Source organism: Physeter macrocephalus, chromosome 6 (genome assembly GCF_002837175.3).
Source record: "Physeter macrocephalus isolate SW-GA chromosome 6, ASM283717v5, whole genome shotgun sequence".
Lineage (NCBI taxonomy): Eukaryota > Metazoa > Chordata > Mammalia > Artiodactyla > Physeteridae > Physeter > Physeter macrocephalus.
The window spans coordinates 13,216,966-13,234,096 of record NC_041219.1 but is presented as its reverse complement, the minus strand read 5'-3'; the positions used below and the strand labels follow the sequence as shown (position 1 = coordinate 13,234,096).

The 17,131-nt window shown below is 36.4% G+C and overlaps 1 protein-coding gene across 6 annotated transcripts in view; it reads right to left on the bottom strand.

Moving 5' to 3' along the window:
* Positions 1-17,131, bottom strand: part of NAV3 (neuron navigator 3) — a 258,060-nt gene that overhangs the window by 200,342 nt on the left and 40,587 nt on the right. For all 6 annotated transcript variants that reach the window (XR_008617544.1, XM_007115738.4, XM_007115742.4 and 3 more), the window contains exons 5-6: positions 3,651-3,719; positions 349-488 (exon numbers count right to left, since the gene is read on the bottom strand). Coding sequence is in view for 5 of the 6 variants with exons in the window: in XM_007115738.4 (XP_007115800.1) it covers positions 349-488; positions 3,651-3,719 (209 nt within the window). In the remaining variant the exon portion in view is untranslated. The remainder of the gene's footprint in view (positions 1-348; positions 489-3,650; positions 3,720-17,131) is intronic.

Below are 17,131 nucleotides of genomic sequence, written 5' to 3'. Positions count from 1 at the left end.
AGGTTTATGATTTCAAGATAAGTGTTCATAAAACATGAGAAAACAAAAGGAAATGCTATTTACATGCATCCAGGAGGAACTTTTTTTGAGAAACAGATTTTATACTTGGGGATAATCACTAACCACTTTAATATAAATGACTATATTTCCTTAAAGTGTTCTTCAGATAGGAAAGGTCCTGAAGAAAGCTGGAATTCAGGAGGAGGCACTTAGACAATATAAGAAAGTCCACTGATAACATTTCCATTCCAAATGCTGTAACACTGCTTAAATACTAGATTTAGCATGTAATTTATTAGGCTCATATGTTACACTTGTGCCTTAATGATGTAATGGGCAAACACTTACCTTTTTCATTGCCATTTGCATAATTTGGAGGCTTGTTTTTATCAATGCTGTTAAAGCTCTGACTTCTCCTATTTAAATTGGAGGCTCCCTGGACCTTGCTGCTGCTGCCTGCAGCTGGCACCCTAGAGGGACCTGGAAGCCTGAAATAGTACAAGAAAAATTACATCATTATTGTACATTACAAAAAGATAGGGAACAGGAGGTTCTGAGCAGGGAAGAGTTAATGGGAAAATCACTACTTATGACGTCCAGCAGAAAATGTAGGTTTAAGTGACAAATAGCTAAACACAAGGTTTGAAAATCTTCAGAAAAATCTTGGTTCATATGATATAATTTGTCTCCAGAGTATATTAATAATGCAGGACAATTAGAAATAAAGTAATTTTAACTAAAAAAGTCATGCCTATACGCACCTGATGAATAAAACTTTGATTTAAAGGTACTGCAACAATTACATGAAAAACAACGGAAATAATAATACTTAACTAGAATCTATTATATTCTCAGGGTATTAACCAGCTGCCTGCAGTTGTTGTTACATTGTTCTTTTCAATATACAGGACATTTGTTTTTATCTTAGGTGGCTGTATCTTAAATGAACTTGTACATTAATAACAAGAAGAATAGTTAACATACAAATTGCAAATAGCAAATGCTTACTGAATATCTAAGCTAGTTAATTACTCGAAAACACGGTGTGGAGACCAAGTTCATGAGTTTGTTCATATTTGACTGATATGTCTCATATAAAAACTTTCACTCTCTTGCCAAAAGTAAGCACCTAGACTCTAGCTGGTTATCTCACAAGTGTGGCCAACAGATCACACAGGCCATGTGACAAGGATGCAGGTCTCAGAAGAAGAAAATCTATGCTAGTAGAATGACAATTTAAAATACACCTACAGTGATAGTAGCTTTAGCTACTCGTTGTGTATGAAGGACAAGACATGAGGAAATGTAGGTAGACTGTATTAGAATTAGGGGAAGTTTGACAGGAGGTAATCATCTGCAGTTATTTTATCTGAACTATAATTAAACATCAGTTTGGATCATTTATTTCACTGTTTAAACAGTTTCCATATTAAAATTTCAGGTATCAATTATTTCAAGAACTGTGCATAAAATATGCAATTACTATATTTTATTTTATACTAATACTAATGTGTATTGTGTATGTATAATAAACTCAATCTGCATAAATGAAAAACTAGAAATGAAGAATTACTATTGGCATCTTAAGACATATTTAAAAACATGATATTAAGGGTTGCCAGCATCTTTGCTAGTATTTGCTGCCACCATGTGAATGCCACTGTGTACTGCTCTAATAAGTTCTATTTTAAAAGAAAAATAACAAAAACAATCCATAACTTATAAATATAGCAATTAATTTTTTCTTGTTATACAAAATGTTTAAAATGAAAGAATGTTTAAATCTATTATATTGGCACCCAACATATCACAATTTCACAATCAGTTGCTACAATATTCAAATTTTAACTCACCTTATTATACTACTTGACACATTATTTCCATAGATTATCAGGAACTCAAACTCTTGAATGTATACTATAAATATTTTATAATAGTAACAGGTATTGCGAAATGGAATGAACATCAGGAAAACACACACACCAGCTTAAGACCAGAAATGTTGATATCTTGGAATAGTTAATAGTTTCAAAATGTTGACTGTATTTTGGAGTTTAAATACATATGGCTAATAAATAGTTCCTTCAGCTATTTTGCTAATTAGAGGTTGTGTCATGCACAAGATTAGAATCTTTTCCAAATGACTCCAGCATTTAACTTTTACTCAAATGGATCTACAGGGTTTGTAAGTCTAGCACAATAACCAGAGACACCAGGAATTTTGAGTACCAGTGATTGCACTATGTAGAAGGAACTCAACTAATTAATTTGGCCAAATGTCCCATCATAATAAATCTGAGAACTAGTCCTGTAGACACAGCCATAGACTTAGGAAGTTCATCCCAAACTCACATTTATAAACAAATTTTGTCACAAAATTTGCCCTGCTTGCAATGAAACTTGACCTGTTTCTAGAAAGCAGTTAAAATGCATTTTGATCTTGACTGTGACCCATGAAGCCAAGTGATCTTTAGTTCTCAGAACAAATTAAAACAAATTTAAAAATCCATTTGCTCTTCTCATTACCCTAATTTGACAGTCAGCCAGAGCTCCAGATCATTCATTAAAGTAATAAAAAGAGAAATGAGAATGAAGCCAAAAAAAGAGATGTTCTATTAAATCAAAGAAGTACTGAAAATACATTTTATATTCATTAAGTCTTAGAAGTAGTAATAAAAAATGCTTACTGAACATGGCAGGTCACTGTTCTTTGCGCATCCTAGTTTATATCATTTCTTTTGATTTTTAATTAAATACCCTTTTAATTTGCCTTTCCAGAATCAGTTTAATTACTATGGAAATGAACATAACTTAGGAAACCAAGGCAAGGGGAAAAGCACATAACCTCAAGTCAAGGCATCATAAGTAGTTCTTGTGGTCAAACACTGCATAATATGATTCATTATTAGAGTAGTGACTAGTAAATCACCACTGAGATACTTCCCCAGTGAGTGAGATGGCACATATAATCACATAATAATCACGGGGGGCAAAACACATTTGCTGTGACTTCACATAGCTGTACCATCATGCCTCCAGTAAACTAACATTAAAAAAAATCACTTTCCACACATTTTTCTATACCAGTATTTTCCCAACAGTATATAATGCACTGTCATTTATTATAATAGACTACCTTTAAAATACATATGTCATAAAGAAGCAAAAATTTAAATGATTAAAGATAAAAGAATGGTTCAGGCTGAGCTGGTGCTAACTTCCCTACAAAAATCTGCCAATGTTTCTCACTTCTGCTTCAAAATGTGCAACAATTAATGCATACCCATTTCAAAAAGCAATTACAATCTTGTTTTACTTCCAGATTTGTGGCCTGGAAAGAATGGGGTCTTCAAAGTAATTTTTTTCCTTGACTTTCTCTAAGCCTAGAACCTAGACTTCAGCCCAGTCGTAGCACTATGTATAACAAAACTGAATTAGAAGAACCCAAGACCCATTTCATAATCTAACACAAACATGCTCACCCCCAAGGAGGCGTATGGAAATCTACTTGGAAGAATTCAGTACTCTAATAAACTTTTCATCCAGAAGTACGTCAGTTTTTGAAAAAAATTTAGAATGATAGGACAAAATATCACTGGGCATTTACTTTATTATCACTAACAAGCAATAAATTAGAGATATTAACTGACCTAGTAGGCTTTTTTTGACTGGTTGCAATTCCACTGTGATTAGACTGAGTTGCATATCTGGCTGCCAGACTGTATGAGGAGAAACAGAGAAATTGAATTAAAGAGATTCTTTGAACATGGAAAGAAAGTACAAACTTACAAGAAAACTATGAGTTAATGAAATGCAATTAGAACATGTATAAACATGTATAACAAATAGATTAGAAAATTATGATAATGTAACACATATACCATGACCTTTGCTTATGAACATATTATGAAATAAATAATGCTGTGGACCCCTTAATAAGTGTGTCATCAATGAATTTTTTAAAATGGTTGTGTGATAATATTAATATTTTTAAAGTAATATTATTCCATCTTAGAAAAAATTCAACCTTTGTAAATGACAGTGAAAACTTCAGGAAAGCTAAAGTTTGACTTAACACCATAGCAAGATCTCTTTCTCAAAAAGATTCAAATGGAAAAAAGAGTATGAAATGAGAGTCCTTATTTTCTTTTATAAACTCTTCTAGTTTGCTGCTTTAACCTAAATACTATTTTGAAAGCCAAAGGATTAAAATATCTGGTTTCTGTGTAGTAAGTTATTGTTGATCTCAAGTCCTGGATAGAATATTTTATGGAAGTGATTAATACAAGATGCTTTTCTAGAGAAAGATCTATGCAAAAAAATGAGATTAAAATGGAGTCAAATTCTTCGAAAATGGACTGAACAACTGCTGATGACAATTTCTGGGCATTCTTGAATTACAATACTTAATGATTTTTTAAATCACAATCTTTGGTCGAAAACCCACCAGAAAGCATTATGGAAACCAAGTTTTGAAGAGCAGTGGATACTTTATAAACAAAATGAACATCTGTGCTTTAACTTGAATTGATTTCTGAATTACCTAATGGTTCTGAAATTAGTGTTCTGAAGGATACAGTAAGACTCAGTGGGCCTAAACATGTTCACACGTGCTGTGATGGTCATGGGTTGATGTGTGAGTGGAGAATCACTCTGCTGGTGAATTGTGATGACTCTACATGAACACATTTGTTGTACATGCACAGTTTCCAAGGCCTCCAAGGAAACAGGAACAACATGGGGTTGTTGGAATCAGGGTGGAAGGGTCATGTGGAGCCCTGCTGTTAATCCAGTTGCATTGCTGCTAAGTAGAGGGTATTTAACCAAGGGAAGGATCCCTTAAGATGGTGACATGTTTCCTAAGTAAACTCTTACTCCATGCAGCCAGTCTGTGGTGGGAGTATGCAGGCCTTTGAACTGCCTGGCTAGAGAGGAATAAAGATTTCCTCATATCTAGACAGCTTTTCAGAGCACTTGTTTTTCAAGTGGATATGTGATATATTCTTATTTGCAGAGAGTGCATTCTGTATTCTAACTGTACTGGACACTGAGACAACTGGCTACAACTGGCCAAACTACCTCAGCAACAATAATATCAGAGGGCAATTTAAAAGTAAAAACCAAAGCACTCCAATGAAATATTAATTCAAAAATTAAAACTAAAAGTACCCATAGTGAAAAAAAATAATCTTCTGTGAATATGTCAGTCTGCTTTGTCAACCCAAGAATAAGAGAACTACCTACAGGTTCACCATGATGTCTTCTATCCTGTACCCTCCAAATTGAACACAAATATTAGCAGGAGAGATGCCAATAAAACAATGTACTTTCCCTCGGGGAAATGAAGCCACCTCATTGATTTTTTATTCCATGATTTTAAAGATGTATCATAATTTCTAGTATAGAAGTGGAAAACCAACAACAAAATCTAGAGGTTAATCGACTTGGCCAAAATCAAATCCGATTTTATTGCCCACTTGTGTTTTCTAATTATTATGAGAATACTCTACGAGTTGCCTATATTTTTGCACCAAGCCATCCTACTTTAATTCTTTGAAACTGGGCTTCTGCCCTATACTATCCTTACAAATGTGAAACTGTTATTTGAAGAAGAGTTTGATTCTACTCTCACCATATTCTAATATTTTTGTATTTGACCATATTTTTCCCTCTGCCTTTTAAAATTTCTCTCTTTCATAGACTGTCATACTAATAAACTCACTTGATCTGCCCACCATCATTCTTGTCCATTTTCTCTTTCTTTCACGGGGCCCTCTTCCATTACCCATCTCTTAAAAGCATGCTTTTTCATATGTCATCTTTCCTCAAACACTTGTATGCATTTTTCATTTGATTCTTACCTAAGATTTCAGGTGAAATCTCCTAGAAACTAGAGTTAATAGCTGCATCATACTCCCAGTCATCAATATCAACTGAATAAAAGACATCCATTTCCATGACCTTCAAAATCAATTACCACATCAAACTCACCATTTTCCTTTTTTTAATCCCCCAAGTTCTAATCAGATCCTTCCTTTCATTTCATGATTTCTGCACACAGGATCACCATTTTCTTTAGGTCTTTGGGCTTGAAACTTCAGTAGTCAACTCTTCCCTTTTTCCTTCCTTTTAATTATTGTAGATGTGCAATCAATACCCTGCCACGCTGATTCGACCTCTACAAATTTATCTATGTTCTCCTTCAATTTTCATGTTTACCACCTAACTCAAGCCCCAACACTTCTCACAATGCCTTTAGTTCCCTTTATTTCTCTCTCTCTTTCTTTTTCTTTTTTTCTTTCTTTTCTTTCTTTCTTTCTTTCTTTCTCTCTCTCTCTCTCTCTCTTTCCTCCTTCCTTCCTTCCTTTCTCTCTGTCTCTCTCTCTCTCTCTCTCTCTCTCTCTCTTTCTTTCTTTCTTCCTTTTTTACCTGGCCCTGGCTCTCTACGCAGCAGAAACGAATTTCTTCCCCCACAGTGCTTGTGATACCATGTCCCTAATTTCAGATTTACAAATGGGCTAGTAACAAAGCAGGTGAGTAGGTACAGCCAAAGCAGTTTATTAGTGAAATAGACACAAGGGACATGTAGACACAGCTCTGAGGCAAGTGTGGGTAGATAAATAGAGTCAGAACACCACTAAACTAAGGATTTGCAGACATCTGGTTAGAAGATTATGTATTCTTTTCCTGAAATGTTGTCAAATGAAAGTCCTTCTAGCTAATGGGTGGCAAAAAGTATCAGAAACAAAAGCACAGAAAAATAAATATTTTGAGACACACTGTGGGTTCTACTAAAGGAAGTATCTTCTCATCTATCCTGTAAAGTAGAATATCAAGGGAAAGCTTTTTATTTCCCCTAACATGGAAGGGAAGAGGAGGAGATTAGAGACAGTCAATTAAAAAAAAGGATGAAACTCATCTGGTGTTCAATACACAGAAGGATCCAAACTGCCAGAACTATCCAATACAGCTTCAGCGCAAATCCCCATGTAGAACGGTAATATCCGTTTATTAAAAGGAAAGAAAGCTTCTCAAAGTAAACCGATCCTGAATTGCAATCACCTATTTTTATTAACCACCAGAGCCTCATTACTCAAGGTGTTGTCCACAGACGAACAAAATGGCATCACCTGGGCCTTGTTAGAAATACTGAATATTAGGTCTCATCCCAAATCTACTGAAGCAGAATCTGCATTTTAACAGGATTCCTATGCATAATAAAAGCTGTGCTCCTCAGAACATCCACAGATGTCCAAGCTTGGAAGAAAAACACTTGTTTCCAAAGTCAAAGAGCATAATCTAAACATCTCAAGCCATGCCTCATTTTCTATTCTGCCGCTGCTGCTTTAGATAGCGTTGACACCCTCCTTCCTCTAGAAATCCTCAACTCACTTAGCTTTCTTAACACGACAGCTGTCTCTTGAGCTACTCCTCCTCCTCCTTCCAAGACACAGGTCCACTCACCATCACCCCTTCTAAATTTTGTACTATGCCCATGAATATTTTCAAAACCATAATCCTAGCTATCAGCTAGTATATCCCTCCATTCTTTTTATATCAAATCTGTATTTTATACTCCAATCTCAATTCTGAACTCAGAGCCTCTTTTCTAAGTATCTCATTATCTCCTACATATTCTACCTGGATCTATCAGCTATATTTCTCCCAGATATCCCCAAAATGTTCAAACCTTAACTCATTATTCTTTCAAATCATCTCTCTCTTTGACTTTGTTATTTAAATTTAGTGTCGCCAACTTTGTTTTTTTTTTTCCATTGAACAAAGAAAAGTTGTCTTCTTTGACATGACCCACTCCATTCCTACCTCTGTGTCATTTCTCTCACGGACTCTAATAATGCCCCTCCACTAGTCTCTTTGTTATCATCCCTTTTTTATTGCCAACCGAATCCAATCATTCTTCTCACAGTCAACAGAACTAACTTTCCCAAGAAAGAATAGATGTCAATCTCTTTCTTTGAAATTGCTGTTGACTCCCCATTGTCTGTAGGATATAGTCCAAGCTCTGTGATCTGGTTTACTGAGTGTTTCCTTGTGTCTCCTCAGACTCTCTTACAGCTTCATCGCCTCTGCACATCCTCCATCCCATGTTGTCCACTGTCATCACACCTCTGCTTCTGGCCTGAGGCCTCTTCTCCCCCGGCTCCATGGCTTTTCTCATGAGGTTTCCTTCATCTAAAATGCCATGGCTTCTCTTCCCCACATTATGAAATCTTACTTCTGCTTTAAGATCCTGCTCAAGTGTCACCTCCTTCTTGAGGCATTTCTCAAGTCTTGTAGAGTTAGTTTTGTCCTCCATTAGTCTCCAGGTCTTTATTCATCTCTAAGGATTAGGTTAACATGGAAATTTATCAGGGTAAATGCTTATCTCCTGAACAGATTGCATTGTTCACCAGGACAGGAATTACGGTATGTTCATTTCTTCATTCTCAGTTCCTACCATGGGTTGGTATGTGTTCAGTAATTAACTATTGATTGCTATTTACTGGGTAGTATTATCAAAAAATGGTATGTTATATAACTATCTTTTAACCAAGGGAAATTGTTTTAAGAATGGAATTATCAGAAGTATATTAAAGGAAGACACTTGTCTTCATTGTGTCCTTATTAAGTGACAGTTTACATTTATTTTCTCATTTATTCCTCACAATAGTCCTGCAAAGGTGATACTCTATTCCTGACTGAAAAATATGAAACCTCCCTTAAACATTAAGTAACTTGTACAAGTTATACATCTTATAAATAATAGTACTGAAATTTAAACTTTCTTCTGTTGGATTCTAGAAGCTGTGCTATGTTCTACTATATCATATCATTTTCTTGCAAAGTACAACTTGTGATCCTTTAATGCTTCTTTTGCTATTAATTCATTGCCTTTTGGATTTGTGAGTATCTCCAAGACATTATGATAATAACTTTATATTGCCTTCAGAGTATCATCTCTTCCAGTGTCAAATAAATCTACATTCAATAGATACTCTTCAGCATTTAGATAGGGAATTTTAAACAGTTTCATTCAACAGATGACTTAATGTAGAAATAGGAAATAAACAGTAAAACAAATTTTAAATGGTCTGATCCTTTTAGTGTCCAAGCAATTCTCAAAAATCTTCCAAGTAAACACTATCTTTTAAATGTTTAAGCCACATTTTAGTAAGAGCTAGAAAATTATGGCATTCTATTTATAACTTGCCGCCCCCATGTTCATTGCACACATGACTAATTAATCAATCACAGAACTTTTTCCTGCTGAGTCTTGTGGTAGCCTCAAAATCCTTGGCTAGGATTCCAGCAACCCTTATTAATCAGAACACTTAGAATGAGAGTAAAAACTTACTCGATCTCTTCCTTATGCTCTCATCAAATATTGTTAAGAAGATTTTGAGTGGCTCAGGACAAGATTTTTGTGGAAGGTTCTATTTCTGTTGTAGTTATTCTAACAGTGGACTTCCATGCAGAAGTAAAAATTATCTAATTTTATTCCTTAGCTTTCATCTTCAAAAATCAAACTGGACCCAGATATAAAAACATGTACGTCCTTAAAAGTCACCAAAACATAATATCTGAGCCTCACACATCTATCATTCTTTACCTTCATTGGCTACTATCAAGGTTCTTTCAAAAAAAAAAAAAAATCTCAGTTGAGACAGTTAATATTTGAATTGCCTTAACTGGTATTTAATTCCCATGATAGTTAAAATATTCTTTTAACAACTACTAATTGCCCAAGTAAAAAGTTGGAGAGCCACAGCAACTTCCTAAGAAATTGAGCCTTTGTCATGACCACAGCAGAGAATACCAAAAGGTTTAAATTGCAGAATAAATAATAAATTCCCAGATTAGTGAGATACTTTTCTTTGGTATGTAAAGAAGAAATTGGGAGGACGACAAAGAGGTTGGGATATTTAGCAAGCCTGGAACCAGGAGACCACATAGGAAATCACTGCTACAATTCAGGAAAGATTTGATGAGGGCCTGAATGGAGACAGAGGCACAGGAAATAAGAGTAAATGATTAATGAGAGAAGTTATAACCACGGACATAGGACTTGAAGGGAAAAATCTAAGAAGGCTCTGGGGCCTCTGGCTTGGGTTGCTTAGTACAGTTACATGGGAGCAGAGGGCAGGAAAAAGAGATTTAACATCCCTGATAGAGCGTAAAAAGAGAAAAAAAAATCAAGACTCCACCTTTAAGTTATGTCATTAGTCAAAGCGTGAATAAAGTAACAGGAAATACTAGGAAGATGGATATTCACAGGTGAATAAATCCATTTTCACAGCAGAGATAAAATAAAGATCACTTTATGGTCTTATTATAATAGCTCTTTTATAAAGCACATAATAGTTTTGGATATTGAATAAATTAATAAATAAGAAATTGACTTCACACCCCTAAGGTATTTAAAGTGGCAGACAGACATAGATATTGAGAAATTTGATTTAGTTTTGTGTTCCACTTATTCTAATAAGCATATATTGATTGACGTTATCCACCAATTAATAAACCATTAAAAAGGCTTTTATTGACCACCGGCATGTATCAGCAATGTGCTAGAACGATTTAATTTGGGAAAATTAGGTTTAAGAATGCAGGGATGACTGCTTCACTCTGAGAAGTATAACCCTTCAGACCATGTATTCCAACCCAAAACCCTTCCTAAAAAATACAATTCGATATTTAATGGAAACTGAACTGACTTCAACCTTGGAAGGAGAAACACAACAATATTAGGCGAGTGTGCAAAAAGTGGTACATTCAAATATCTATCTTCTGTGAATTATTAAACTGAAATGCCAGTAGTAAATATCTAATATATTGGCTAATAGCACAGACTCTAAAGCCTGAATACTCTACCTGAATCCCAGCTCAGCTGTTCTCTGTGCCTGTGTCCTCAGGGGTTAAATAAGGATGACAATATTATCTATCTCAAGGTTTTTATAAGGATTAAATTGTAGATCACTTAGAAGGGTGTCTGGTAGAAATAAGTGCTGGAACATTTAAAAAGAAAATTCAGTGGGATTCAGATGTACGTTTGGGAGTCCCTGGGTTCACTAAGGCCCCATGTGAGGCTCTATAAATAGTCTGGTGAATTCAATACAACATAACTTCCTATGTTCCTACAACTACCCTGCCCTCCTGTGCTTGGTTGTTTTCTCAATACCACATTCTTTGGTCCCACCTATCACTTTTGATGCTACTACATTCTTACTCTGAGACCCACAAGCACGGACATCTCAGGACAGTGCCTGAGCTTTTAACTCTGGCTCTCAGTCTCCTGGTTTATAATTACTTTGAGACCCGATTTCGTGCAAGCAAATACAATTGTCTTATTCTCCCTCAAACCTCTCTGGATACTACTCACTCTTCTTGTTTTCTAAACTCAACAATATCAAGCCCTATAGGTCCTAATCTTATAAAGAATCATCAGAACATTGCCCCAGTAGGACATCCAAGAACCACGAATCCCAAAACAACATGCACAGGATGAGCCCTCCAGAACCTACAATTCTCAAAACTGTACATAATCCCCCAAAGTATCTCAAATACAGAATTTCATAAATGTTGTTTTGTGATACAGTCATTAGATGGAAATATAGTTTTGATATGCTTAATGCTATAGTATATTTGCTTTCATATTTCAACCACAGTTTTGTGTTAGATTTGCACTCTAAATGTCACAACTAATTTGAAAGACAGGGGTAAAATGTGTCAGAAATTGAGGCAGTCCTCGATAACAACAACAGAAATAATTTGCTTTTAAGAAGGTAGCAAACAGGCCTCCATAATTCTGAATATATTGCAAAACAACAAAAGGAATTCTCTTGTTTGCTCACTTGACCCATAAATGTTTGTAGTCGCCAGAGTTTTGTTCTGAGCCCTCCTTTTCTTCCCTAGCTTTATAGTCTTTTCCTGAGTAATCTCTTCCATTTCTATAGTTTCAATCAACAAAACATTGCTAAGCCAATGTCCTCAGGTCCATATATCTGGCCCTGACCACTCTTCTGGGCTCCAGAGCCTCATATTAGATATCACCATCTAGAAGTCCCACTGAAATGTCAAATTCATGAAGGCCAAAGCTGAACTTCCTTCTCTGCATCTCCTTCTCATCTGTTTCCACCACAGCATTACTATTTTTCCCCTTGTTGAAATACATCACCACCAGTGAGTCAACAAAACTAGAAGCGTGATGATTTCTTTGGCCCTTACCTCCAAACAGTCCCCAAATCCATCTTCCTCAGTCCCACCCTCATGCCTATTAACATTAAATTGTTCAAACTCTTGCCTCTATAATGTATGACAAACCTGCACCCTCTCACATTTCCCCCCAAAGCACATTTTTCTCCACCCTGTCACCAAGGTCATGTTCCTAAGTTATAAGCAGCCTCATTTTCCTTCTGCTAAGAAAATTCCTGAAGCAACTTCCTTTACCTTCAGGAAAGAACCCCCAGCTCCTAGATGGAGCATCCAGAGCCCCCATGAATTGGCCTCTGCCTACTTTTCTAACCTCCCTCTCATCATGCCCTGTGGCAATTTAAACCCAGAGCTACAATCAATTATTTGATGCTCCTGTCATTAAAAGGTGAGATCTCTATCCCACACACCCTCCCTTTGAAGCTGGGTGGAATTGTCAGTCCTTCAACTATTGGGTCACAATACAGTTGGGTCACAGTACAATGTCCCTGAGACAGCCATGCCGGTGAGGCCATATGTAGTCACTGTTCCAGACACGTGAGTGAAGAAGTCACCTCAAAAGTGGATTCTCCAACCACAGGTGTTTTGCCTCGGGGCAGCCTGTGACACTCCAGCCATTCCACCCTTCCCTGTGAAGGTTCCAGAAATAGTGGAGTAGAGACAAGCCATTCCTGCTGTGCCCTGTCTGACTCCTAAGCTCACAAAATCCATGAGTATAATAAACTCGTTATTGTTTTGTGCCAATATATTTTAAACAGCAAGAGATACCCAGAACACATTTCCACTTTCACTTTCGGCTCGGCCAAAAAGTGGCAGTTTCCTGAAAGTGAAATGGCATTTTCCTCATCAGTGCCTTTGTATGGGCTTTCGTACTCTGTAGGAGTAGTTAGCACACCTCACTGAACCACCTGTTTAAACACCTAGGTCCTCTAATAGATGATGGGCGAAATAAAAGGTTAAAGCATCACCAGATCTCAGCTGCACATCTAGCATAATTCCTGGCACATAGTGGGGGCTGAATCTTTATTTGTTGAAAGGTCACATCTGAACTTTCAAACCACCAGTAAGAAAGAACCCTGTGCTCTAAGGTAATATATGAAAGATCACTAGAACAATATTGTTTTTCATTAAGCCATGTGGTATTCATGGACTACGCACAGTGACTGGTTCATCAAAACATAAAAATAAGCACAAAACAGTAATTTTTAAAATGGACGTACTTAATATAAATATGATAATACATTATGTTTATCAGAGCAATCTTTCATATTATGTAGGGTTTTATAACTCCTCATCTATATTAAGAGATTTTACAGAAAATTGTTTTAGAATCAACCACCTTTCCTCCCTTCAGTCTACTTAACTTCAGCCTTGGAGTCACAAAAATAGGAGTGGAAATCCCTAAACAGAATCCCTCTACAGTCACACCTTTAGTACTCTTGATTCCCAAAGAAAGAGAAAAAATGCTTAATCATAAAATCAAATTTGTTCTACTAACAACACTATTCCCAAGGAACCAAGGAGGAATACAGAGAAGCAAATTACACAATATGAGGTGAGAAATATCTTGGGCGTAAATTTTGGTGGAAGTTTTTTACCTCCCAATTTTACTTTTCTTTCGTAACATGGTATCATGTGAAGAAGACAGGAATTATTTCCTTTCAAATTTACTAAAAATGGCTTGAGAGAAAATTAGGGATAAATTACCCAAGATGTACTATAATTAAGTACATTGGAAGACAGTCTTAAACTAAGGATTTTATATAAAATAACAAACATTGGAGATAGTAGAACACATTCACTAAAAGTTTTAAGGCTGAGAAAGATTGAAATGCATTTAATTATATATCCTATGATTGCTAGAAATGAAACCGTATCTTCAGAATTAATATTTAAAGAATTCTTTAAACCAAATTCTTCCTTTAGTATATAGTTTCCCTTCTGTAGGGTCCTTGTGCACTGTTATAAAATGATAACTGACAAGCTAATAGCTCTAAAAAAGAGGAAAGTGTTTGGCCACTTCTGCAAAATATCTTTTGTACCTTAAAACCATATACGCTCCTTCAAAAATATTTAAGACATTTTGTAACAACTATACTCACACCAGAGTATGTGATAAAAATATGTTGTCCCTATACATAAATTTTGCCGAGACTTCACTAAAAACAGTTATTGCCCAATCCATAAATGAGTCAGAAGCTTAGACTTCATCCACATGTGTTTCTTTTTAGCAGCTGGGTGGCTGAAATATCATCCTGATTACATGTGAGACAGGTTACTGTGATAACTTATCCCATTAGTGAAATATGGCATGTAAATCTATTATAACCTCTGTCTTATCTTAAATTTCAACTGACAGTTAATAAGGCCACCTGCATGGTCTGCTTTGTGGGATCTCAAAACAGTAACTAAAGAGGGAGATGCCTGGCTAGGATATTACTGCATCAAAGTCTCATGCTCTTTTAGGAATGGAGAATTTCAAGATAAAGAACTCAGGAAACCAGGCTCACATTTCTCTCACAATGTTACCATAAATTAGATTTTCACACTGCTTTTACTTACATGTAGCTCAAAACACTATGCTGCTGCATGGATCTTTTCCATTTACAACTTTCAGTGTGGAGTAAAATTATATCGCAATGCATTCAGTGCTCCATTCTAAACGCCCATTTTAATGCAACTACCTTAAAAAAACTGGACCCTGAATACCGCTAGACAAAACTATTTTTTAAATTTAACTTTTATTTTATATTGGGATATAATTGACTTCAATGTTGTGTTAGTTTCAGGTGTACAGCACAGCGATTTAGATATACATATATATATATCCATTCTCTCTCAGATTCTTTTCCCATATAGGTTATCGCTATTTTTTAAGCTAAAAATGTAAACAAACTTTGGCAACGACTACCCTGATGAGTGAAAAAATCTGGATTATGTAATACTTCTGAAGATTTAAAAAGTAAGGGGACATGGGTTCAAGCCCCGGTCGGGGAAGATCCCACATGCCGTGAGCAACTAAGCCCGTGCACCACAACTACTGAGCCTGCGCTCTAGAGCCCGCGTGCTACAGCTACTGAAGCCCGTGCGCCTAGAGCCCGTGCTCCTCAACAAGAGAAGCCACCGCATTGAGAAGCCCGTGCACCACAACGAAGAGTAGCCCCCGCTCGCCTCAACTAGAGAAAGCCCGCGCACAGCAGTGAAGACCCAATGCAGCCAAAAATAAAATAAATAAGTAAATAAATAAAAGTATCGTAGGAAGCACAGACTATGTTAAACTATTTCCTAGTACCCCCGTTCATGAAAATAAACTTAAATATTATACTTGTAAAATAATTATATAAATGTTTGAAGATCTAGAAGAAAGTCTATTTTAGAGAGTCCTTATAATTGGGCTCCTCTCAATTTACTGCAAAGCAAATGTAATCATTAATACAGTCAGTTTCATATCATTTAGGGGTAACTGGGGTCTCAAAACATCTCTGAAGGTGGACGCTGGTCTAGAGTCTGCCCCCACTTGGGAGGAGGGAAAGCTGATTTTATTTACACATCTTTTGAGACTGAGAAGTCAATTAGAAAGGGGTGGGTGCTATGAGAGGGGTCAGAAGCAGAAGCACAGGAAATGGAGTGTGAAGAGGCAAATGTTGACAGTGCGCTTTGTAATGAAGAAGGACTTTTAACCAATGGCAAGACTATCTCAGCTGCAGAAACATGCAAGTCCCTCAAATTCAATTCTATGCTCACCCAGTCATCCCCTGATTACAATTTGTCTTTCTCTGTAGACCTGATGATAGGAAAATATTCAATGGTCATACTGACACAATTATTATAGTTTTTGTGACAGGTGCATTTTTCCATTGTAAGACAATAAGTTGAACCTTTGAGACAGATTTTAGTGGAAAACAGATTAATACAGAATAATTTCATATGGTATAAAACTGCAGATATAATAATCAACTCCACATTATCAGTGCTCTATTTGAGAAGAGAGTGCCCCAGAAATAGTAAAGATCAAATAGAACCAAACAATTTCCAGTGTTTGGGAGACAATGTTCATGCAATATATAAACAGGATATCAAAATGTCCTGGAGTAAAATGTTAAAGAAATAAATCACAAATTAGCTATTCTGAGTAACGGCTCTGTGATGATACATGAATCATATATTTGGTAATTATAAGAGAAAATTATGAAACACTAGCTTACCATTGTTTTTATCAAGACATTTATGTCAGAGAGCACAAGTCAAACTCTCTAAACTAGGAGTGAGTCTAATACTTTAAAATATGTATTACATTCTCACAATTCCCTTGGAAAGATAGAGCATAACTGTGATGTTTTCATTTTCTACCTGGAGAAATTAAGCTCAGTTAATTGATTTTTACTTAGTTAAAGAAAAAAAAAAGTTATCAGAATGAAGAATGGCTCTGTCAGTGAATGTGATGCCATTAACATGTTGATAAACAATAATTAAGGTTTAAGTTCACAACATCAAAGGATAACATGATAGATAAAAGGGGCCATCAATGACCAAGAGACTTCAGCAGCTTTTGGAGAACTGAAAATAAATGACGTATTTTTGATGTGGAACACATAGCCTCCATGTGTTCTCCATCAAAAATGAACACAGAAGCCTCATCCTACTATATGCATGGAGGGAGGATTCAGTCTGTAAGAGTGAGGGAGGCTGGACTAGGAAATTTCAGATAAGATGAAGGGGATATAAAAAGAGGGAGGGCTTCCCTGGTGGTGCAGTGGTTGAGAGTCCGCCTGCCGATGCAGGGGACACAGGTTCGTGTCCCGGTCCGGGAAGATCCCACATCCCACGGAGCGGCTGGGCCCGTGAGCCATGGCCGCTGAGCCTGCGCGTCCGGAGCCTGCGCTCCGCAACGGGAGAGGCCACAGCGGTGAGAGGCCCGCGT